At 39.5% G+C, this 23,979-nt stretch overlaps 1 protein-coding gene across 1 annotated transcript in view; it reads left to right on the top strand.

The window, feature by feature from the left end:
* Positions 1 to 20,816, top strand: part of PIK3R4 (phosphoinositide-3-kinase regulatory subunit 4) — a 65,215-nt gene extending 44,399 nt beyond the window's left edge. The window contains exons 13-20 of the mRNA XM_079794938.1: positions 988 to 1,153; positions 9,150 to 9,314; positions 12,650 to 12,861; positions 14,534 to 14,665; positions 17,733 to 17,833; positions 18,365 to 18,453; positions 19,375 to 19,483; positions 20,248 to 20,816. Of these exons, the coding sequence (XP_079651064.1) occupies positions 988 to 1,153; positions 9,150 to 9,314; positions 12,650 to 12,861; positions 14,534 to 14,665; positions 17,733 to 17,833; positions 18,365 to 18,453; positions 19,375 to 19,483; positions 20,248 to 20,418 (1,145 nt within the window). The 3' untranslated portion in view covers positions 20,419 to 20,816. The remainder of the gene's footprint in view (positions 1 to 987; positions 1,154 to 9,149; positions 9,315 to 12,649; positions 12,862 to 14,533; positions 14,666 to 17,732; positions 17,834 to 18,364; positions 18,454 to 19,374; positions 19,484 to 20,247) is intronic.
* Positions 20,817 to 23,979: the final 3,163 nt, after the last annotated feature.

Here is a 23,979-nt window from a genome sequence, read left to right as displayed (position 1 = left end):
GCCCCCCCCCCCCCCCCCACCGCCAGCCAATCGTCCACCCTGAGTCCCGCCCCCTGCGCCTCCAGCCAGCCCAATCGTGGGTGTAGCGGAGTGATGCAATTTGCATATTGCCTTTTTATTATGTAGGATTAATATTAAAAATGATGAAATGTTTTACATACTATAGAATTTTATTCATCAAACCTTAAAGACAGTTATGTGTAAGGACATGCTAGATACTGTGAATTATTCAGAATAGATAAAACATGGTGTCTTAGCTTCAGAGAATTTATAATTTATTAGAGGGAATTACTCATATACAAAAAATACATAATAAAACAGAAAGGTATACTAGTAGATGTCATAAAAAAGTACTAGAAAATTCATGGGCATTCTGAGGCTGTAATTTATAATACCATTTATACTAACATGTTGATGCCATAGAATAAATGACTGCAGATAGAGAGGTAATCAACATTGGGTGCTTACCATGCACTTGGGTCAGTGTTAGACTCTATACATCTCATTTATCCATGTAGTGAGCTTTTGGTTGAAGTAATATTGCACTCATTTTACATTCGAGGAATTGAAGTTCAGAGAGTTTAAATATGTACCCTCAGATCAGACATTTGTGGTATAGTGAATCTGGGTCTTTGAGACTCAGGCTCAGGCTGCCTTCCTAGCATCCAATTTCTCTAGGTCAGGATAGTCATTACCTCTTGCTACCGAGCAAGTAGTCAGGGTTTTTCTGGGTAGCAAGCTACTATTGTTACTTCTCAGATACTAGAGAACTCCAATCTTTCTTTGTAAGGCTACCTTAGAAACACTTAATTGTTATCTTGGATGTCTTAATAGATAATAGTATCTGTCATGGCCCACTAGACCACTCTGTATTGGCACGCTTTGTTTAGTTCTTATCATTGTTCTCATGCTGATTGTTGGTGATTATAGGTGGGGGGGCGGTGAGGGAAAGATTGTATTTATAAACGTTTCATTTGCTTTTCCTAGGGTGGCGTCCTAAAGGGCTACTAGTTGCACATCTTCATGAACATAAATCTGCTGTGAATCGAATTAGAGTCTCTGATGAACACTCACTTTTTGCAACATGTTCAAATGATGGTACAGTGAAAATCTGGAACAGTCAAAAGATGGAGGGGAAAACCACTACCACCAGGTAAAATATACTTAGGGGGAGAGTCCATTCATTCATTCAGTTAACATATTGATTGATTGCTTACACTATGTGTGACAGGCATTGTCTTAGTGCCAGGGATACAGCAATGATAAAGGGACAAAAATATCTTTTCTGTGGAGCTGATAGACGATAAAAAGTATAAGTAAACATACAGTATGTTAGTTGGTAAAAAATGTTATGGATGAAATGATAGCAGGAAAGAGGGATAGGGAATGCAGTAGGGTAGGATCTTAAATAAATTGGCCAGAGAATACTTCACAAAGAGAAACATAATTTGAGGAAAGACCTGAAAAAGGTGAGGGAGAGAGGCATGTGGATGTCTTGGGGAGAAGCATTTTAGGTAGAGGAAACGGGGATTTCGAAGGCCCTGAGGTAGAAAGATGTTTGACATGTTTGAGGAACAACTGAAAGGTCCGTGTGGCTGGAGCAGAATGAATGAGAGAGGGGAACAAGAGGGGCCAGATTATATAGGGCCTTATAGGCTGTTGTAAAGGACTTTGACTTTTACTCTGAGGGAATGGGGAACCTTTGAAGGGTTCTGAGCAGAGGAGAGATGTGATCTGAGTTAGATTGTTGAGAATAGATTGAAAAGGAACAGGACAGAAGCAGTTAGGCCTTTACAGTAATTCAAGGAAGAGGTGTAGATATTGGGAAATTACCAGCTTCTGGATATATTTTGATGGTTGTGCCAATCTGATTTGCTGAGTGGATTAGATGGAGTATGAGTAAGAGAAAACTCAAAAAATGATGGAATGGCTGGCTATGCAAGGAAACACATACTACCATTGCCCCGCTATTAATTGTCAAAATAGAGATAGCTTATGGCTTGAAATACTGAAAACTTTAAATATGCATGATGTGATTTTGATAAGTGTGATTATAAGAAGTATTTTAGATTTGTATTGCTCTGTAGTTATGTCCTTGATATGCAATCTTTCTGCCACCCCCATTCCTTTCCCCAGCTCCCCATTACCATCAATTCAGCCATATTCATATTTTGTGCCTAGTTTGGTATGGGTCTGAAAAGAAAACTGGTAGAAATTAAAGTTGAATCTTATGTACATAAAATGATGTGGGGAATCTCTGGTGCTTTTCTTCTCAGTTCATTAACCATAGTTAACCATAAAATAATCAAACAGCAAAATATCTTTGATAACTAAAAGTTTACTCCTTACCACTCTGATACAAATTTGTGCTATTCATTTTTTTTAAAAGGGTTCTGTATTTTTACACCATGCTTAATTATTGCTTCCCTATTCATTCTCTCTTGGCATTGCATTGGTCAGAATATAAAACAAAAACTGATATGAGATTCCTGGGTCCATGTAGCAATTTTTTGTCAAATTTTTAATGAAATTTTCAAACCTACAAGAAAAGTTGAGTCTCACGTGAACATCCATGTACTTGCCATGCACATTCTGTAATTAATAATTTTATTATATTTGCTCTCATAATTATCCATCTTCCTATCAATCTATCTTTCAAATACGTATTTCAAAGTAAGTTGTGGACATCAGTAAACTCCTCTAAAAACTGCTTGCATATCATTAACTAGAGCTCAATATTTGTTTATAGTTTTTTTTTTTGGCATAAAATTTATGTTATGAAGTACACAGATCTTAACCATTTCATGAGTTTTAACAAATACATCTGTGCAACTTAAACTTCTCTAGAGATACAGAGCATTAGCATCATACCAGCTTATTCCCCTCATATTCTTCCACATACAATCCCTGCCTCTTCCTTGCTTACAACCATTTTTTAATTCTTCCCCCACTGTTAATAGCATTTTTATAAACATTTTAAACATCTCTTCTGATAATTACTTTCCAAATGGTTCTTTGTTATTACCATCATCATTTGCATTCATTGTCACTTTTATTAGGAGGATAAGTTTAATTGACATTAGGAAACTTTTCAAATTAGAAGTTGGATTCATCTGTTAGCTTTGTCTGAAATGTGACACTTGAATACCACTGCCTAAAGTATGATGGTGGGATACAGAGGGCATGGCTCCGTGGTAAAAATCTTGTGGGAATTAACAAGTGAGATTTTGCAAAGCTAACAGATGAATCCAACTTCTAACTTGAGATTGGATTTCCCCTGAGTGCATCTGTTCTCTTGCTTTGCCATTAACACCTGCTCTCTTGTTGAGTGCAATAGGCCTTGGCTTGGAGGTGCTTCATTCCAGGTCTGGGGTGGGGAAGAAGAGAAGGGAACAGAATGTGTTGCTCTCATTACATGCCTTCATGAACCGATGAGGGGGTAAGCAGATCATTATCAGTGCCAGAACCCAGTGAGGAACAGCTGGTGGCTGGGTTAGAGCAATAAAAGTGATGTGTTTTCTCAGGAAATGTTATTGGCACATTCTGACTACTGATGCTTCTCCCCTATGTGTTATGTTGGCGGACTGACTACCCAGTTCCCAGTCCCAACTTTTTGATTGAATTATGATTGGTGATTTAGGTCACTGGATCTTGGCCCTGCCATTTTCTTTCTTATTTGAATTATACTTTTAATTTGTCCCTTGAGGACTACTTGAAAAATTGCTGTTTTTTTAAACTTTCACAAAGATTTTTCAATTTAATCCTTTATAGTATTCTAGATTATATTTTCCATAAATGCTTCTTCTACAAATATCCTATATAATAAAAGCCTAATATGCAAATTGACCAAATGGCAGAATGACCGGTTGCTATGATGTGCACTGACCACCAGAGGGCAGACGCTCAATGCAGGAGCTGCCCCCTGATGGTCAGTGTGCTCCCACAGAGGGAGCGCTGCTCAGCCAGAAGCCAGGCTCACAGGCTGGCAAGTGCAGCGGCGGTGGTGGAAGCCTTTCCTACCTCCGTGGCAGTGCTAAGGATGTCCAACTGCCAGACATCCCCCAAGGGCTCTCGGACTGCGAGAGGGTGCAGGCTGGGCTGAGGGCCCCCCCACCCCGAGTGCCTGAATTTCATGCAGCGGGCCTCTAATCCTATCAAAAGAGTAATATGCAAATTAGCCACCACTCCGCTACACCCACCAGCCAATCAGGAGTGAGTATGCAAATTAACCCAACCAAGATGGCTGTGGCCATGGAGCTGCAGCAAGCAGGAGGCTTGGATTTCCCTGGCAATGGAGGAAGCCAAGCTTTCCGCAAACCCTCGTGGGTCCAGGCCTCCACTCAAGGCTACAAAGTTTCAATTATAGAAGATAAGTAAATCCCAACAAAAATGGCAGCAGGCACGGAGGTGGAGAGAGCAGGAGGCTTGAGTTGCCCCTGGCGATGGAGGAAGCCAAGCTTCTGCAGCCCTGGCCTGCCTTGACCTTTGCTCAAGGCTACAAAGTTTCATTTATAGAAGATAAATAAATCCCAACAAAAATGGCTGAGGCCATGGAGCAAGCAGGAGGCTTGGCTCCGATCAAGGATACAACGTTTCAATTATAGAAGATAAATAAATCCCAGATACCAGGGCATCTGCTTGGGTCGCTGTGGGGCATGGCCGGCCTGCAAACCACCACAGGCCCCTCGCCCAGGCCGCCCCATGCCCCAAGGGAACCCCACCCTGATCCGGGACACCCTTCAGGGCAAACCAGCTGGCCCCCACCCGTGCACCAGGCCTCTATCCTATCTAATAAAAGAGTAATATGCAGATTGACCATCACTCCAACCCACAAGATGGCTGCCCCCATGTGGTCAAAGATGGCCTCCCCCATGTGGACACAAGATGGCCAGCAGGGGAGGGCATTTGGGAGGGACCAGGCCTGTAAGGGAAGGAAGTTGTGTGCGATCAGGCCAGGAGGGCAGAGCAGTTGCGGAGGACCAGGCCAGCAAGGGAGGACAGATGGGGGCGATCAAGCCTGCAGGGGAGAGTAGTTGGGGCGATCAAGCTTGCAGGGGAGGGAAATTGGGGGTGACCGGGCCTGCAGGGAAGGGCAGTTGGGGGGGACCAGGCGTTCAGGGGAGGGCAGTTAGGGGCAATCAGGCTGGCAGGGAAGCAGTTAGGCATCAGTCAGGCTTGCAGGGAAGTGGTTAGGGGCTGATCAGGCTGGCAGGCAGAAGTGGTCAGGGGCAATCAGGAAGGCAGGTAGGCAAGCAGTTGGGAGCCAGCAGTCCTGGATTGTGAGAGGGATGTCCGACTGCCCGTTTAGGCCCGATCCCAATAGGATCGGGCCTAAACGGGCAGTCGGACATCCCTCGAGGGGTCCCAGATTGGAGAGGGTGCATGCTGGGCTGAGGTTACCCCCCCTCCCGTGCACGAATTTCGTGCACCAGGCCTCTAGAATATATATATATATATATATATATATATATATATATATATATATATATGAAAAAAGGATGAAATTCCAAGGGAAATAAAAACAGGGAATTTATTGCTAGCAGATTTTCCCTAAAAGGAATCTTTTGTGCTGAAAGGAAGAGACACAAGGCAGTAATTTGAACCTACCTGAAGAAATAAAGAGCACTGAAAAAATATATACATAAGTAAATATGAGAATATAAATTATTTTTTGTAACTATTTTTACTTACTAACTTAAAAATGTCCTATAAAGAAAAATTGTAAAACTGTATTTTGGGGCTTATGTAAATAAATAATTTATGACAATAATAGTACAGAGAAGGGAGCAGGGAACAGAGATATATATTGGAGCAAAGCTTTTGTCTATTAATAAAATTAAATTAGTATTAATTTGATCACTTTTAGATGTTATTGTATTTCCTAGGGCAATCACTAAAAAATAAACTGTTAAAAATACTTAGTAAAATTCAGAAACATAGTGAAAGAAACAACAAGGGAATTAAAATGGATACTAAAAATATCTTTTTCACAAAAAGAAGGCAGTAACGGAAGAACAGAAGAACAGCAACAACAAAAACCATGTAAGAGAGAGAAAACAAATAGCGAAATGTCATACATAAATCCTGCCTTATTGATACTCACATTAAACATAAACAAAAGGCAGAAAGGATGAACAAACATGATATTCCTGTGCTGTCTAATTCAAAGTCACAAATAGGTTGAAAGTGAAATGGCTGAAAAAGATATACCATGCAAACAGTACCTAAGAGAGCTGGTGAGGCTATATTAATATCAGACAAGATAAACTTTAAGATAGAAATTGCTACTAGAGACAAGAACATTTTGTAATAATAAAAGGGTCAGTGCCTCAGGAAAACATAACAATTACAAACACATGCACCTCAATAAACACATTCAACTCAATAAAAAAGCAACAATAAAAAAAAAAAAAAGGATTTAAATAGATTTTTCTCCAAATAGGACCCAAAAGTATTTGAAAAGGTACTTCACATCATTTGTCACTAGGGCAAGGCAAACCAAAACCAAAATGAGATACCAATTCACACCCACTAGAATGGCTGTAATAAAAAAGACAATAACAAGTGTTAGAGAGCATGGGGAGAAATTGGAGCTTTCATACATTGTTGGTGGGAATATAAAATGGTATGGCAACTTTGCAAAAACAGTTTGGCAGTTTCTCAAAATGCTAATCATAGAGTCACCTTATGATCCCGCAATTTCATTCATAGGTAGAAAAACCCCAAATAGTTGAAAACATGTTCACACAAAAATCTATACACTAGTGTTCAGAGCAGCATTTTTCATAATAGCTAAAAAGTGGAAACCACAATGTCTGTCAGCTGTCAAACGGATAAACCAAATATGGTATATCCATATAGTGGAATGTTACTGAGCAATACTAGTAGAAAGGAATGAAATATTGATACTTGCTGCAACACAGATAAATCTTGAAAACATTATGCTAAGTGAAAGAAGCATGATCCAAAGGCCATCTAGCATATATGATTCCATTTATATGAAATGTCCAGAATAAACAAATCCATAGAAACAGAAAATAGGTAAGTAGTTGCCAGGAGCTGGGAGGGAACACTGGGGAGTGACTGCTAATGGGTACAGGGTTTCTTTCTGGATGAGGAAAATGTTCTGGAATTAAATAATGGTAATGGTTCCACACTTAGTGATTATATTATAAACCCCTTTAAAAAGAATGAATTTTATGGTTTCTAAGTTATATCTTAGTATTAAGAGAGAGAGGGAGGGAGGGAAGGGAGGAGAGGAGAGGAGAGGAGAGAGAAACACAAATGTGAGAGACTGAGCATACTGGCATTTCCATCTCTCCCATTACCTTGTCCCTCTTTACTCATCTACCATTCTGGTGGGCCCTTATAGGCACTACTTTGGACATATATCTACACAAAGACATATACACAAACTGGAGGCCCGATGCACGAAATTCGTGCAAGGGCCTTGGCCCCGGCCCACCACTGCCACGGCCCGGGGCCTCTGCCGCCTCTGCCGTGGCCCCTGCCCGCTACGGCTTTGTGTGGTCTAATTAGCATATTATGCTTTTACTCTTATAGATGTTTATAGTATTTTTCATAGTAGCTAAACAACACAAATGTTCATAAGCTGATGAATGGATAAATAGAAGGTGGTATATCCATACAAGGGAATAATATTTGGCCATAAAAAGGAATGGGTGAACCTTGGATGAACCTTTGAAAACATTAAGCTAAGTGAAAAAAGCCAGGTACAGAAGGCTACATAATGCATGATTGCATTTATATGAAACATTCAAAATAGGCAAATTCATAGAAAATTTAAGGGGGAGGGGAAAGAAGGGAGTGAATGTTGATGGTGTGAGGTGGCTTTCTTTTGGGGTTTCTTATTAATGATGAAAATATTTTGGAATTAGATTCTGATAATCTATGTAGAATTTTGTTAATATACTAAAAATTACTGAATTGCACACTTTAAGGTATGAGAACTGTATCTCAACAAAGCTGTTGTTAAAGAGTAAACTAGAGATGTGATTAATAAAAAATATAAAATACGATCCATATTTATTTAAAAAGCAAATATGAATATATTATAATACGCATAGAAAATCATTTGGAAGGATATATAACAAAATATAGAGATTAATAAATTTTCTGATTAGGGCTTGAGACCTTTTAGAGTATGGCTCCTTAGGAGGTGAGTATGCAACCTATGTGTAGGGTAATGAAGGAGGGAGTTGGTAATAATGGAGGACAGGCATCCTATGTAGATCAGATATTCAAGAACTTTGGCAATGAATATAAGGAAGGAGGACAGACAGCTTGAGAGGTCAGCATGTGTGTGGGAGAGACTGAATATTATCATAATATTTTGCCTTTATTAATGTTTTATAGTTTATTTGAGCTTTACTATGTCCCAGTTAGTTAATTGGGCAGTCCTTGTTTTGTAGATGAGTAAACGGAGACAGAATAGGTTAAGTGGCTCGACCACGATCATATAGGTAGTCAATAGTGGAACTCAGCTCTTTGCTTCCATGCCAGTGTTTCCCTGCTGTGCCAGGCTGCGCTTAGGGATTATAGAGTAACTGAAGGTGTATGAGTAGAGCTTAAGGTTTTGCAGGAGTGGAAGGAGAATTGCATCAGGACCACAAGTATGGGAGTTCCAATTGAAAAGAAGGATGAATAGTCTTTCTGTGATAGGAAAGAAGTATGTGAGGATAGCCTTTTTATCTTTTTAATCCTCACTCGAGGATATTTTTCCATTGATTTTTAGGGAGAGTGGAAGAGAGAGGGAAAGACAGAGAGAAACATCAATGTGAGAGAAATACATCGATTGGTTGCCTCCTGCACAAGCCCTGACCAGGGCCTGGGCCGGGGAGGAGCCTGCAACCCAGGTATGTGCCCTTGACCGGAATTGAACCTAGGACCCTTTGGTCCACAGGCTGACGCTCTATCCACTGAGCCAAACCAGGGTAGCCATTTGAAATTATCAGAAGAAAAGGCGATTTTGTGCCTTTGAGTGGGACTTTTGTTTTTGTTACGAGATCAAGGAGATGTAATGGAACTCACAGTAGTACTTGTTTGTTAATGTCATAGATATTTAATATTAGCAATAATAATGCTCTTGTGGCCTTTCAGAAATGCAATCCTAGTTTTCTTTTGTGCAGATCTATTCTTACATATAGCCGAATTGGAGGACATGTCAAGACTCTCACATTCTGCCAGGGTTCCCACTACTTGGCCATAGCGTCTGATAATGGTGCTGTCCAGCTTCTTGGAATCGAGGCTTCTAAGTTGCCCAAGTCTCCTAAAATTCATCCTCTACAAAGCAGGTATCTATCTTTTGTGGGTTTTTTTTTTAACTGCATTTAGAGCCCTAGAGTAATTTAGCCCTCCCTCTTCAATGTAGTTTGGATCAACTGAGGATTTATTACATTGCACTTCTATTTTTAAGCACGTGAAATACAGTTGTGTTTCCAACTCAAATCTTTATCACATGTAGTTAGTTTTAGAAAACTATGTCGCATGTTTTATTTTCTGCCAGTTTGTCAAAAGATCAGAAGGGCAATTTTGAACTTGGGGCTCATTCCGGTCTGGAATATATCTGAATAATCTAATTATCAGTTACATCTTATCTCTCAGTTACTAAAAGCAGAACTCTGGCTAGCTGATTTTGAGAATATGGATGTTCTTCATTAAAGAAAACTCAAATGTCATCTGTCACTAGGCATTAAAACCTCTGAAGTTGTTGGGAACATGGAGTGTAGCTTTTCAGATGATTAGCTTTATCATTTTAAAACAAAATACTGGCTGGTTTTATTTAAGAAGTTCCTTCACTACTTATAAATCATGATTGCCTACAGAGTAAACACTTGCCAAGTAAGATATTTAAAGATAAAGCAGGACAATTTTTCAACTGACCAGTATGCTACACACTGAGGGTTCCAAAGACAAAATAAGTTATTGCTCTCTAAGGAACTACAGTGTATGGGAGGATGATTTCAATGCAGTGTGATAATGTGCCATATTACCGGGAATAAGAAAGAAGGCCTGGAAGAGATGAGACCAAGTGTAAGCTAGCCAGCCAAAACAGGCAGGGCCAGCAGAGGTGGTGGGCCCTAGGGGAAGAAAGCAGAATGAGGAGATGCTTACAGTTAAGTGGATTATAAGTCATGCCCATTGAGGTAGGTAAGGCAGAAAAGGATGTTTGTTGGATCACCTAGGTTCTTATCATTTGTTTGTATTAAAAGTGTGTTATTTTTTATACATTCATGAAACAGTTTTGGCCAACTTTTGTCTAGGACATACTATATATGACATTTAACTAAAAAACTATTATCGGCCAGTTTTCTTTAAAATTGTTTCAGCAGAGGATGACTACAGCAATATACCTATTGAGTTCCATGTAAAGTAACAAAGAGCTATTGAGAAAATGTGTTGTGTGGTGACTGTGCTGGCAGGGCACACACACTGACATGCTCAATCTGTGCATGGATCCCTCTCAGCTCCTAGTGCTTTTCAGTATGCATGTTACTGTCTTTTCCCTAAACAAACACAGACTACCTAGATTGGGAGATTGTGCCAGGATATTTAGATTTCACTGTACCTGACAGGTGTGTGTTTCAGAGAAACCTTTCCGTGACTCATTTTTCTTTTTTGTTTTGTTTGTTTGCTTCATTCAATCAGATCAACTGTTATGAATTTGTGACACCTTGACACATTTTATTTGGCATTTGGACTTCCATCATCGCTTTAGAGGGAATATAGAATGTTTGTGAATATAATTATCTAAGACAGAGTGGTCAGCAAACTACAGCCTGCAGTATGGCCCATAAACTAAGAATGATTTCTGTATTTTTAAAGGGTTGTAAAAAAACAAAATAAAGAACATGCAGTACAGATGTATGTGACTTGCAGAGCCTAAAATATTTACTATCTGGCTCCTTACAGAAAATGTTTGCTGACTGACTCACGATCTAAGAGTGAAAACTAAATTAGTGTGTGCAAAAGCATATGTACTGACAAAGATTTGATATTCTTTATAGTTTAAAAATGCCTAAGCTTAAAAAAAACCCCAGTTATATCCATACAATGGACTAGTACGTAAAAAGGAATAAAAAGGTATCAGTAATATTTTATTACTTTTATTTTATTATCAGTAATAAAAAGAAGTAAACTATTGACTCATGCAACAACATCGATGAATCTTAAAATCCTTTTTTGTAATGAAAGGAGTCAGACGTAAAGGCTGTATATTGTATGTTTCCAATTATATGGCATTCAGGAAAACAAAATTATAAGGAGGAAAAGAGATTGGGTTGAGTACAAAGGGGATGCACAATACAATTTTTGGGGTGTGAAATTATTCTCTATGGTTCTGTGGTAGAAGATAAGTGGCTATTCATTTACTATTTAAACATTTTTTTGCATAGATATTTGCATAGGATAGCTACACATAGAACTGTATACCACAGACAGTGAACTTTACTATATCTAAATTTAAAAAGAAAATCACAATAGTATTGGGTAATAACTCAAAGAATAACACAAATATCTTGAGTCCATACTGATATAAATAAGTGAACAAATAAATTAATATAGAAGGGACAACTCTTTCATATAGAATAATTCTAATCTATAAATGCAGAAAGAATGAAGGAAATAGAAAGTCACTATTAGAACACCACAGGCATTTCTCCTAAATACTGACTAGTCCTATATAATAAAAGCATAATATGTTAAGTGTCCAACTGATGGGTCGACCGCTCAACCAGTTGCTATGACACGCACTGACCACCAGGGGGCAGACACTCTGACTGGTAGGTTAGTTTGCTGCTGGGGTCCGGCCGATCGGGACTGGGCAAGAGGGCCAGACACTCCCTGGAGCACTCCGGTGGTCCCTCCCTGGCTGGCCAGCCCCCATTGGCTCTGATCGCCTGCCAGCCCAAGGGACCCCACCAGTGCATGAATTTGTGCACCGGTCCTCTAGTTATAGTTATAAATGGAAAAATAGCAAGGTACAGTGGAGAAACCTGGCAGATACCACATTAGCTAAATGATCAAGGTTAACATCACCAATAATACATACTAATAGTAGGTACTCCCTTATATGTGCACCGAGAAGGGCATGTCACTTCTGTGGTCTCCTTCCCAATAAGGCATAAACGTAGTCTTATTTGTGAGAACACATGAGGCAAACCCAAATTGAAGGATATTCTATAAATTAACCCACTAGTAGCCTTCCAAAAGGTCAGGAAAGAAAATGAAAGACTGAGGAGACATGACAATTAAATTCCATGTGGTATTTTGGTTTGGCTCCTGGAACAGTTGACACTAGTAGAAAAACTGATGACACCCTAATATATTTGGCACTTTACTAGTTTTGTACCAATGTTAAATTCTTAGTTTTGATAAAAGTTCTATGATTTTGTGTAAGGTGTTGACATAGGGAAAGCTGGGTAAAGGATATACAGGAATTCTATGTACTGTTTTTGCATTTCTTCTGTAAGTCTAAAATAATTTTTAAAAAATGCCTCAGCTATCATTGTCCTAATGGGTCACAGAGTTTTTATGTCTTGACCATGATTAGAATATAAATTTATCTTAATGGAGACTGGTACTATGTTTTCAGACCGGAAAAGGTTTGGCCTTTTATGTATTTCTTTAGGATTCTAGACCCGAAGGAGGATGGCTGTGTTGTGGATATGCATCACTTCAACTCGGGGGCACAGTCCGTTCTGGCCTATGCCACTGTGAATGGCTCTCTGGTTGGCTGGGACCTCAGGTCTTCAAGCAACGCCTGGACATTAAAGCACGATTTGAAGTCCGGCCTCATAACTTCCTTTGCTGTGGACATCCACCAGTGCTGGCTCTGCATTGGTAAGCTCACTCTCAAATCCTTGACTGAGGTTTGAATGCCACTGATGTCTGGATTGCCTCCTTGTAAAAGCTTTTTCTCTTTTGTTCCCATCTTTTCATAATTATTATGTTATAAGCACTTGCAATTTAATTTTTATTCATTAAAAAACAGATTAGAAAGAGTGAAATTATGTATCTGAATGCATAAGACAATTTCCTTTTTCTCTTTGTTCTTAAATGAGCCTCTTTATAATTATTACAGCGATCAGATTGGCTGGCATTCTCTTATTCTGCCAGGGAAGCAGCAGGCTTGGTTTATGAATGAGAACATTTCAGTTTAGGCAGACTCCAATAACCTCAGGCAAACTACTTAACTCCTCTAAGTCTCAGTATCCTTGAAGGGGCTAATCCTTTCAGGGGCTGCTTTAAGGATTTATTTAATGAGGTGAAAGTAACTATTACTGGGCCTGGTGCTGAATGATTTCTTGCCTTATTATTCCTTCCTGCCTCCTATTCCTCAAAGGTTGGAGATGTACCATGTGATCTTGCTTCTTTGCCATATTGTAGTTTCACATTTTTTCCCTCCATAGAGCTTTGAACCTGCTCCTTGAGAAGGTACCACATCGTTTTTTCCCCCCAATTTGGTACTTTTTCAGAAGAATTGTAATCTGCTGTTTGAATTTTGGTTTTTAGATTCCCTAACTTGCATTTATGATTGTGAAACATCTGCCCTTTTATTACTTTTTATAGAGTTTATATGGAATGCATTATTTTTTGCCTTTTGTGTGAATAAACTGTACAGGTACAGGAAGATGTAATGCCAGGCCTAGAAGAGCAGATATTCAACACATAGTGTATTAGCAGATGGCAGTGGCTCTCTCTCAGGCAGCCAGGCCAGCTTTGAGGGGGCAGCCATTACTAGCTGTGGTCATTTGAGCCATTGTCCTGGTATGGGCCAGGGTGACAGACAGAAGGACCCTGCTGTTCTTTTGTCTTTTCCCACCCCCCAGTCTCTCCTGTGGAATTGGAGATCTATCCAAGAATATGTTCGGTGCCTCTGTCACAGTCAGCTGCTAAATATTAGGGTAGACATTCTTTTGGGGTGGGCGGCATTGTATGTGGGATTTGAGTTGTTGTGGGCAGATGTGCAAGAACATATGCCAGTTTCTGCTATGATTAGACACCCATACCTGTCTCCAGAATGTTTTGTGGAAAAGGGCACATGGAAATGATTGAAATCTGGGATAGCTACAAAGCTGCTTGCCACTGTGGGATTGGTAAGATGTTCATTGAATGCCAGTAAAACATCTCTGGTTATTTAAGGCTTCTGAACATTTTGAGTATCAAATTCAATTTGTATCCTCTAGATTTTCTGGGTGTTTTTTGTGTGCCTTTGGCAATTAATGACAGTGCCAGTAATTAATGAATTACTCATTTCAATTTACATTTGTTAGACACTTCTGTAGTATTGTGATAAGCACTTTTATCTTTGTTATTTAATAACTAAAGGTGGTTTGAAACTGAGAGACAGCTTCATGACAACAAAGTTTTTTTCTCAGTGACTAAGTCAGTTTTAAAATATATTCATACAAAGTTAATGCTGTTTACCATTTGTATAAATGTAGCCTGATACGCTTTAATCATTAGATGGTAATCTTTTGGGCGTTTTTTTGTTTTGTTTTTTCTCTTTAAGGTACAAGCAGTGGTACCATGGCTTGTTGGGACATGAGGTTCCAGTTGCCAATTTCCAGTCACTGCCATCCTTCCAGGGCTCGGATCAGACGCCTCTCAATGCACCCCCGTCATCAGTCCTGGGTGATAGCAGGTACATTGGAGGGTTTTCTTAGTGCTGCCAAGACTCATGTTCTTGAGTTTTTATTTTACATATGAACAGAATACGTGATTTTGTTCTGTTTTGAAGTTCCCACCACTGATATCTCACTACCACTCACTTACTGTTTAAAAATAATCTCATCAGTTGCCACATCACCTTCCATTGCTGTCGCTGTTTCCCTTTCGTTTTCTTTCTCTTATATCTCGTATTTTTGTTAAAGCTGCCACCATCTTCCTAGAAATCTTGACTCATCCTTGTTATCATTTGTTATTGATCTGTTTCTACTGTGCTGCTTACAGCCTTCCTTTTCTTCCCTCCCCTCATTGAGCATTCACATTTTCTTGTATGAATACTTGGGCAGGTCTCTGAAACTCACTTTCCTCATCTGTAAAATGTGGTTTAAAACATTTACCTAGCAGAATTGTAAGAATTTGAGATAACACATATAAAGCACATAGCCTGGGGCAGAAATAGTGCTTGATAAATATAGGTCTTGTTATTCTGTTTCCTCATTGGTCTTCTTGAATCTAGGCTTTTTCTGGTCCCTTCTCATACACATAGTCCATCTCATACGCTGCTGCTGCCTGTCACCATGCTGCCAAATTCAGTGGTCATCACTCCTCCCGCCTCTTATTGGACTTACATTTGGTCAGTGGATTGTTTCCTCTTTCTAAAATACTCACCCACCTGATTCCAAGGACCTCTCTCTCTCGGTTCACCTATTCATTGATTTGCTGGTTCCTCCTCATCTACTGACTTTTAAATTGTGGCCTGCCGCAGGGCTCAGTCTTTGGTCTCAACCGCGTCTCTTTCTACACTGGTTTCCTTCTGTGATCTTATGCCATATTTAAATACTAAACCTATTCAGATTTTTATAGTTGTCTATTTAAAATCTCCCCTAAGAGGTTGAATAGCCATCTTAAACTTGACATGTCCAAACTGAACACTTGTTTCCTCTCTACCAGGTTCCTCACCACTTCCTCTGAGACAAATCTGCCCATCCTACAGTGTTCCTCAGTAAACAGCAGCTCTTTTATGCTAACTGCTCAGAAAGAAGCCTTGTGTTGTGCTTGATTCTTCTTCCTTCAGTCCATCAGCCAATCATATATATTCTATCTTAAAAGATATTCAGAATCTGACCCCTTCTTATTGTCTCCATCACTCCCTAGTCCAAACCACCATAATCTCTTGTCTCTATGCATCAATATCCTTGTAACTCCTTGCTTTTATCCTTACCTCTTAAGACTGTCCTTTCTTCTGCTCAGTACCTTCCAGTGGCTTCTCATCCTAAGTAACAGCCAAACTTCTCCCCTGCGGCTCAAAGGTTTTATGAGATCTGCCCCTGCTGCCTCTCTGACCTTTATCAGTCAGGGTTCTAACAGGAAATAGATGGCATACCCAAAGGAGGAGGATTTATTTTCAAAGGAACTATTTATAAAGGTGTAGGAGTAGAGGCAGTATAAAAGAACATGCAATAAAACAGGGCTGGTACCAGCAGATTAGCAGAGGAAGGCAGAAGGGGATGGTTACTGGAATTTGGAAGGAAGTTGAATAGAAAAGGCCTCTTTGAGAGGGGTAGTGATTTGAGGTGAGGGATACAACCAGCCTGAGGTGACTGACTTTTCATCCATCTCTTGATCTTACTGGGGTCGTGTAGGTGTGCATTAGTGTCCTATGACTACTGTAATAAATTACCACTAACTTGGTAGCTTAAAACAACGTTTATTCTTTAACAGTCCTGGAGCCCAGAAATTTGAAATGAGTTTTGCTGAGCCAAAATCAAGGTGGTGGTAGGGCCACATTCCCCGTAGAGTCTCTAGGGAAAGATCCATTTCCTTGCCTTTTTCTGCTTTTAAAGCTGTATGCCTTGCCTTGTGACTCCTCCTTCCATCTTTAAAGCTAGCGCCATCTGCCTCCCTCTTATAAGGACACTTGTATTTGCATTTAGTGCTCACCTGGACAATTCAGGATAACCACCCATCCCTGTCTCAAGATCCTTAATCACATTGGTAGAGTCACTTTTCCATATAAAGTAACATCCATAGGCTTGGGACTAGGACCTGGTTATTTTGAGGTGCCATTTATCTTAAACCACAGGCCCAAACCATCTAGAAGCCAGCAGTCACAGGATCCTGTGAGTGGTTCGTGGGGGTCAACCTGAGAGTGGACAGTGACCAGCACTACTGCACATTTCTGCTGATCGCCCATGCTCAGTCTGCTCCAGCTACACTGGCTTCCTGGTTCTTTCCTTGAATTAAAAGCACATTCCTGCTCAGGGCCTTTGCATATTTGTGGTTTGTTGTCACCACTAGCATGTAAATGCTGTGAAGCAGGGAATGATTTGAAATTGTTTGCTGCCTTTTCATCAGTGCCTAGGACAATGACTAGCTCATAGTAAATACTGTTGGTTCAATTACTATGAATGAAGGCTGGGTATTCTTCTTCCCCCTGCTCAAAAACCCGTAAGGATAATGTCTCTCAGGCCTGCAGTTTCCTTTGTAATCTTTCTTTACCTTTTCCTCTTTCTACTATCACAAATGAGCTTCACTCAGACCAACTGCTCATGCTTCCCCAAAACAGACAGCGATTTGTTTTTGCGTTTTTTGCTCATTCCATTTTTTTCTGCCTGAAATGATTTACCTGTAGGCCACCTATATCTGTCCAGCTTTACTTGTCCTTTCAGTCTCGGTGTAGACATCTCCATGAGGCAACCTAGATTCTTACCCCCAGGATGTGATCTTTTCCTTTCTTGAGTTCAGGTGGAACTTTGTAGTTCTCTCTTTATATTTTTTCTACTTCTAGACTGGCAAATCTTTATGATTTGACTTTCCACCCCACTTTGTTGGACTTCAGTAAATATGTACTGGTAGGCTATTAAAAACATCTCTTTGCACTCTAGTCTAGTGTGAAAGGGTCACAATGGTATTTAAAAGTGCTAGTGAGCATTTCTTGCAGGATGGGAAAAATGGAAATGGGTACAGGCTGACTTGGATTATCTACCTAGATGTGAGTGCAGGGTTCTTACCTGAGTAATGGTGCTGGCCTTTGTTTCCCTTAGCCGTTCAGGGCAACAATGAAGTGTCAATGTGGGACATGGAGACGGGCGACAGAAGATTCACTCTCTGGGCCAGTAGTGCACCACCGCTTTCTGAGTTACAGGTTTGACTCCAGTTTTTACCATAAAGGCCAATACAATTGCAGACATTTTACCAAACATGATCTGTTGGGCTTTTGGGTTATGTTTAAGTAAGTATTAGGTGGCGATTGCAGCCTGGGTGCTGTTTGTTTCTTTGGGCGTTTTGGTTACTAGCTCCATAAAGTTTGTGATATCTCTTTAGAACCCCAGTACAAATCTGGGTTAAATAGGAAAAGCCCAGATTGATGTTTAGATCATTAAAAAAATGGAACATGACCCTCTTATATACACTTTGTTTTTAATTATGTTGCCAAGAAAGGGAAGATTTTTTTCTCCTGCTGATCCAAAATAGAAAATTTTAGGAAGCTGAACAGTCTTTGCCTCTTTATTTAGGATGATACAAAGCCAATGCATTTTAAAGTTCCAAAGAAAGAAATATACAAGACATACATAATCAGTCTCTTAAAGCCTGACAATTGACTTATCTCTAGAAATGGTACCATTTGTGGAATACACTGTTACCTTATATTTGACTCATATTTCTTTCTTTTAAGCCTTCTCCTCACAGTGTTCATGGTATCTACTGTAGTCCTGCAGATGGAAATCCTATCCTGCTGACAGCTGGCTCAGACATGAAAATAAGGTATAGTATCTGATAAAGAACACTTTATGCAACAGTTAAAAGGGGAATGATAATAAAATATAGATGGATACTACAGTTAACACTGGGGTGGGGTTTATTATATACTAGGGGCCCAGTGCACGAATTCGTGCACCTTGAAAGGAACTGTGGGCTGTGAGGCTGCGGTAGGCCTAGGGGCGGGTCTTGGCCCATCCTCCTGTCGTGACCCCTGTTCCCCTGTCTGCTGGCAGCCCACACCTGGCGGGCCCCGCTGATGGTGCGGAGTGATTGGGGCTGGCACCATCAGCGGGTGCAAGTGGAGGCTGCTGCCCTGATCACCTCTCAGGAGCATGGGGAGGTGGTGAAGCCCTCAGGGACGATCAGGGCCAGCAGCTGCTGCTCGCACCCATTGATGGCAGCGGGTGCAAGCGCCAGCGGGACTGCAGTGCACGGGAGCAGAGAATTTTCAGTAACCACCAGAGGCTCGCCCTGATGACAGCGACCAGCACCCTGCCTTGGTCTGGCACCCTTGCTTCACCATCCCACCACGGCCAGTGCCCACCATGTTCCTCACACGCCCCCTGGTGGTCAGCACATGTCATAGTGACTGGTTGTTCTGCCGTTTGGTCTTTGCATATTAGCCTTTAATTATATAGGATTTTAGCACTATGGTATTGTTTAACCTTTTGCACTCGGATGATGTCGAGTGTGACTCGACACGGTTAGCATTAGAATAAAGGAATCGAGTGCAAAGGGTTAAAGTCATCCACATCTTGCAAGGATAGCTATTAATCCTTCATTTGTAACTAATTTTATATAGTTCTAGAAAAATATCTTTTTCTAATGCAAAAGAAAATAAGTTATGCATTGATAAATGCAAGCCAATATTAGTTCCTCCCCTTCTCCTTCAAAGATTATCACCATTCGTTTCCTCTTCCCTAGGTTTTGGGACTTGGCTTACCCAGAGAGGTCCTATGTTGTTGCAGGAAGTACTAGTTCTCCATCAGTGTCCTACTACAGGAAAATAATTGAAGGCACTGAAGTCGTCCAGGTAAAAGCAGTCTTTTTTCCTTCAACTTTTGTAGGTATAAAAATGCCTTTCATAAGCCTTGCGTTGATTAAAGTAAATGACTTTAGTCGAGTGTGGCAGTATTTCTCCAAGTTTAAGAAATGTTAATTTTAAAAATACAGAAAAGCTAAGAGAAAATAAACATTTCAATAAGTGCACATATAAGTATACAACTTGAAGTAAGCACTTTATAACTTGCTCAGTCCTTAAAGGTACTTCCTTATCAAGTTGTCTTATTATTTTCCTTAAGATCATCCAGCTAGTAAGTAATCAGCAAAGGTGAGATTCAAATCTAAATGTTGGGACTCTAAAGCTTGTGTTCTTGAGTTAGACAAAAACTTCAGATGAGATAAATACCTGAAAGGGCCCGAGTAAGTGCCCAATAAATGAAAGTGTGCTTCCTTCATGAATAGTGAGCTTTAGAAATGCAGAACATCTGATGTGTTTTTACTTCCCTATTCTGGTCATTTATATCTCTTAATTATATGCTTTCCCTTTTGATTTTGAGAATATTCACAGGTTAGCTTTTTTATAATTTTTCCATATTTGTAAGTGGCTCCTCATGGAGTCTAATTGGAAACCTAGAATGTCATGTTGGACTCTCTTTTTACTCCTTTCCCTCCGTGTATTTGTGAAAGCATGTCTACTTCACAAGAGACATTAGCTTCAACACATATCACAGAAGGTAGAATGTGGTATAGGCTTTTAACTTCTGGCTTTCTCCTTGACTTTTAATCATGAAACAGGAAATTCAGAATAAGCAGAAGGTAGGACCTAGTGATGACACCCCTCGGAGGGGCCCAGAGTCTCTGCCTGTGGGACATCATGATATCATCACAGATGTTGCCACGTTCCAGACAACACAGGGCTTCATTGTAACTGCTTCTAGAGATGGGATTGTTAAGGTATGGAAATGAAAACTTAGTCGTTTGTATAATTTGTATAAATATACTGTAGCTTAAGAGAAAAGGTGTATTTAGAGAAGTGAGAATCGATTCCTTTCCTTAATTTTCAAAATCATGTCTATATTATATTAATGTTTCATGAAAAAATAATTCCCACCCAAGGTGGTTAAAGAAGTTGTACTTGACTAGTACATTTGTGCATACCTCTGTGAGAATCAGCCAGATAGTATCTGGGATGTTTTATTGTGTGTCACAGAGGTGAGGAATCTAAAATGCTAAGACTTACACGACCTCAAGTGTAATTTGTATTGAAAAAAGATGGTTGTAAGCTATTATAATGTAAACACATTTTTGCTATTAAAAATGCTATTCTAAGCAGCCAATAAATTGTATTCAAGCATCTTAAGGGTTTTCATTTGTTTTTGGTGGTGCTTTTAATGGTAAACCTTAGCAGAAGAATACACTCTCCAGCAACATTTGTTCTGAAGAAATGGACTCGGTGTCACAAAGAATCAGTGGCAGAACTAGGCCTTCCACTCAAATCTCTGGACTTTGCTCTCATCTTTCTTCCTGTGTGTTTTGTAGTCTAATGTATTAGTTATTTAATACTGTAGAACTTACCTTCTGTCTATCAGCTCTAGAAAAATGTGTCTCTTAGCCATCATTACTGTTTTTTTTATAGGCTCTACAATAAATTTATTTTTAAAAGGCCAAACTTGGCCTTTCCCACTAAAATATACCCTTCAAGGTTGTTGATTATTGTTCCTACACATACCTGATACTCTCTCCACATTTAACTTTTTGCACTCGGATGTCGAGTATGACTCGACACGGTTAGCATTAGAATAAAGGAATCGAGAACAAAGCAAGCGAGTGCAAAGGGTTAATTATTATCCACTTGCAGAAGGGTTTATAGTGTTCAAAACATTTAAGCTTTGAATTAATCACATGAGTCTCTCAGTCTGAAAAGTTGTATAGATAATCTGAGTCTGGGGAAAATACTACTTGTTTAAGAAACGTTCCAAAAATTTAAATTGCTATAATTATATAATATAGTTATGGTACATGACAGTTTTCAATGAATATGTCTGGGTTCATGATTCAATACACTTAGTGTTTAGACAGGTGTAAACAACAAAATGATCGGAAAATCCTGCCATTCAGAAGGTCAGGAATGAAGAGGGGTACAAGATGGTGGCCTAGAAATACCCCAAACTCACCTGCATATAGAGCAGTTCCTCCTGAAGAACATCTGAGGGCCAATTGAACAGCTTCTCCACAACAAATGAAAGACAACATAGAGAAGGTAGGAAAGACAGAGATACGGGAACCCTACCCCAACAGGGTGACTTTCAGGGAGGGATAATACTAAGGAGTCCACATGAGCAACTTGCCTGATTCTCTCTCTCTGAGAGCGAGAGAGAGAGAGGTAAAACTGATTTAAAGAGTACCAAGACTATAATATGAAAAAAATCCATTTACTTACCCGAAGGTGCTTGCTGAACAGATGGGGAACTGTGGGAACTCTGTGGAATCAGAGGTACTGGTGAAATGCCTTTGTTCACATTCCCCCTATACCTAGTAGCATGGGAGGGAGCTACGTCCAAGCACTCTGACTTGTAATGCCTCCACAGCTACCCTGGTCCACTCGGCCAGCACCTGCTGCAGCTCTGACCGCCTCTGCAAATATCTGCTACATCCTTGGTCAGCCAGTCCTTGGTCCCCCACACTCTGGGCCTCCTTAGACAGCACCCAGGGTACCACATGTCCATACAGCTCCAGCCAGCCTGCCAAAATCACTCAGCACACGTATTCTAGACAGAGGTTGTTCCTACCCAAGGCCACTCCTTCAAGATCAGGTGAAGAGAGCTGTTTTGTCTAATTCATAGTAACAAACACAGAAAATCAAAATGAAAAGACAGAAGAATATATTTCAAATGAAGGAACAAGAAAAACCCAGATAAAAATCCTCATGCAACAGAGGTAAGTAATTTTCCTAATAAAGAATTCAAAGTAACAATCATAAGGATGCTCATCAAACTTAGCAGGAATTTCAACAAAGAGTTAGAAAATATAATAATCAGATCTCGTGGGAAGTGGGGAAAAAAAGAACCAATCATACCTGCAGACTATAATAGTCGAAATGAAAAATACACTAGAGAAAATCAAAGGCAGATTAAATAACATGGAACAGATTAGTGACCTAAAGGACACAGTAGTGGAAATCATCAAGAGCAAAAAAAATAAATAAATTTAAAAAATGAGGATAGTTTAAGGGACATCTCAGATAATATCAAACGTACTCACATTTGTATTGTAGGGTATCCCAGAAGAAGAGAGAGAGGGGCGAAAACTTTCCTAACCTTGGGGAAGGAAACAGATTTCCAGGTCCAGTAAGCACAGAGAGTTACAAACAAAATGAACCCAAAGAGAACCACACCAAAACATACTGTCACATACAAAGGAAATCCCATAAGGCTATTTATTAGCTGATTTCTTAGCAAAAATTTTATATGCCAGAAGAGAGTGGCAGTATATACAAATATTTAAAGTGCTAAAAGGAAGGAACCTACAACCTGGAATGCTCTACCTGGAAAGGTTGTTATTCAGAAATGAAAAAGAGATAAAGTTTCCCAGATAAGTAAAAACTAAAGGAGTTCCTCACTGGCTTTATAAGAAATATTAAAGGGTCTTTTTTAAGTAGAAAAATAAAGTCCATAACCAGAAATAAAAAATATATATGAATGAGAAATTGCACAAGTAAAGCAAATATATAGTAAAGGCAATAAATTAAGTTATTAAGGTTAAAAGACAAAAGTAAGAAAATCAACTATAATGTGTAGTTAGGGGACACAAAACAAAAAGAAACTATGACAGCAAAAACTGGAGGGCATTTTTAGAATGCATTCAAACTTTAACATCTATCAGCTTAAAATACACTACTATAAAATACATTACTATATATATGGACATATATGAACTTAATGGTAATGACAAACCAAAAACCTACAAAGGTACACAGAAAACAAAGAGAGAGGAACTCAAACATAACACTAAATAAAACCAGCATACCACAAGGGAAGAAAGCAAAAGAAGAAGAAAGGAATAGAGAAGAACTACAAAATGGCAATAAGTAAATACTTAATAATTTAAGTGTAAATGGTGTAATTGCGCCAATCCAAAGATATAGGGTGGCCGAATGCATAATAAATAAGACCCATTTATATTGTGCCTACAAGAGACTATAGTTCGAAAGACACAGCCTGAAAGTGAAGGGATGGCAAAAGTATATTCCATGCAAATAGAAATGAAAAGAAAGCTAGGTTAGCAATACTCGTATCAGACAAAATAGATTTTAAAACACATTGTAAAAACAGATCAAGAAGGGCATTACATAATGATAAAATGGTCAATCTTGGAAATGTATCATTTGTAAATATTTACACACTCCACAATATTTAGGTAAATATAATAAATATTAACAGCCATAAAGGACCTTGATTCAATTCAAATTGATAGTAATACAATAATAGTAGAGGACTTCAATACTCCACTTACATCAATGAATAGATC

This window comes from Cnephaeus nilssonii (assembly GCF_951640355.1).
Source record: "Cnephaeus nilssonii genome assembly, chromosome: 17".
Taxonomy (NCBI): Eukaryota; Metazoa; Chordata; class Mammalia; order Chiroptera; family Vespertilionidae; genus Cnephaeus; species Cnephaeus nilssonii.
The sequence above is the reverse complement of the archived record's forward strand: the minus strand, read 5'-3'. Positions and strand labels throughout refer to the sequence as shown.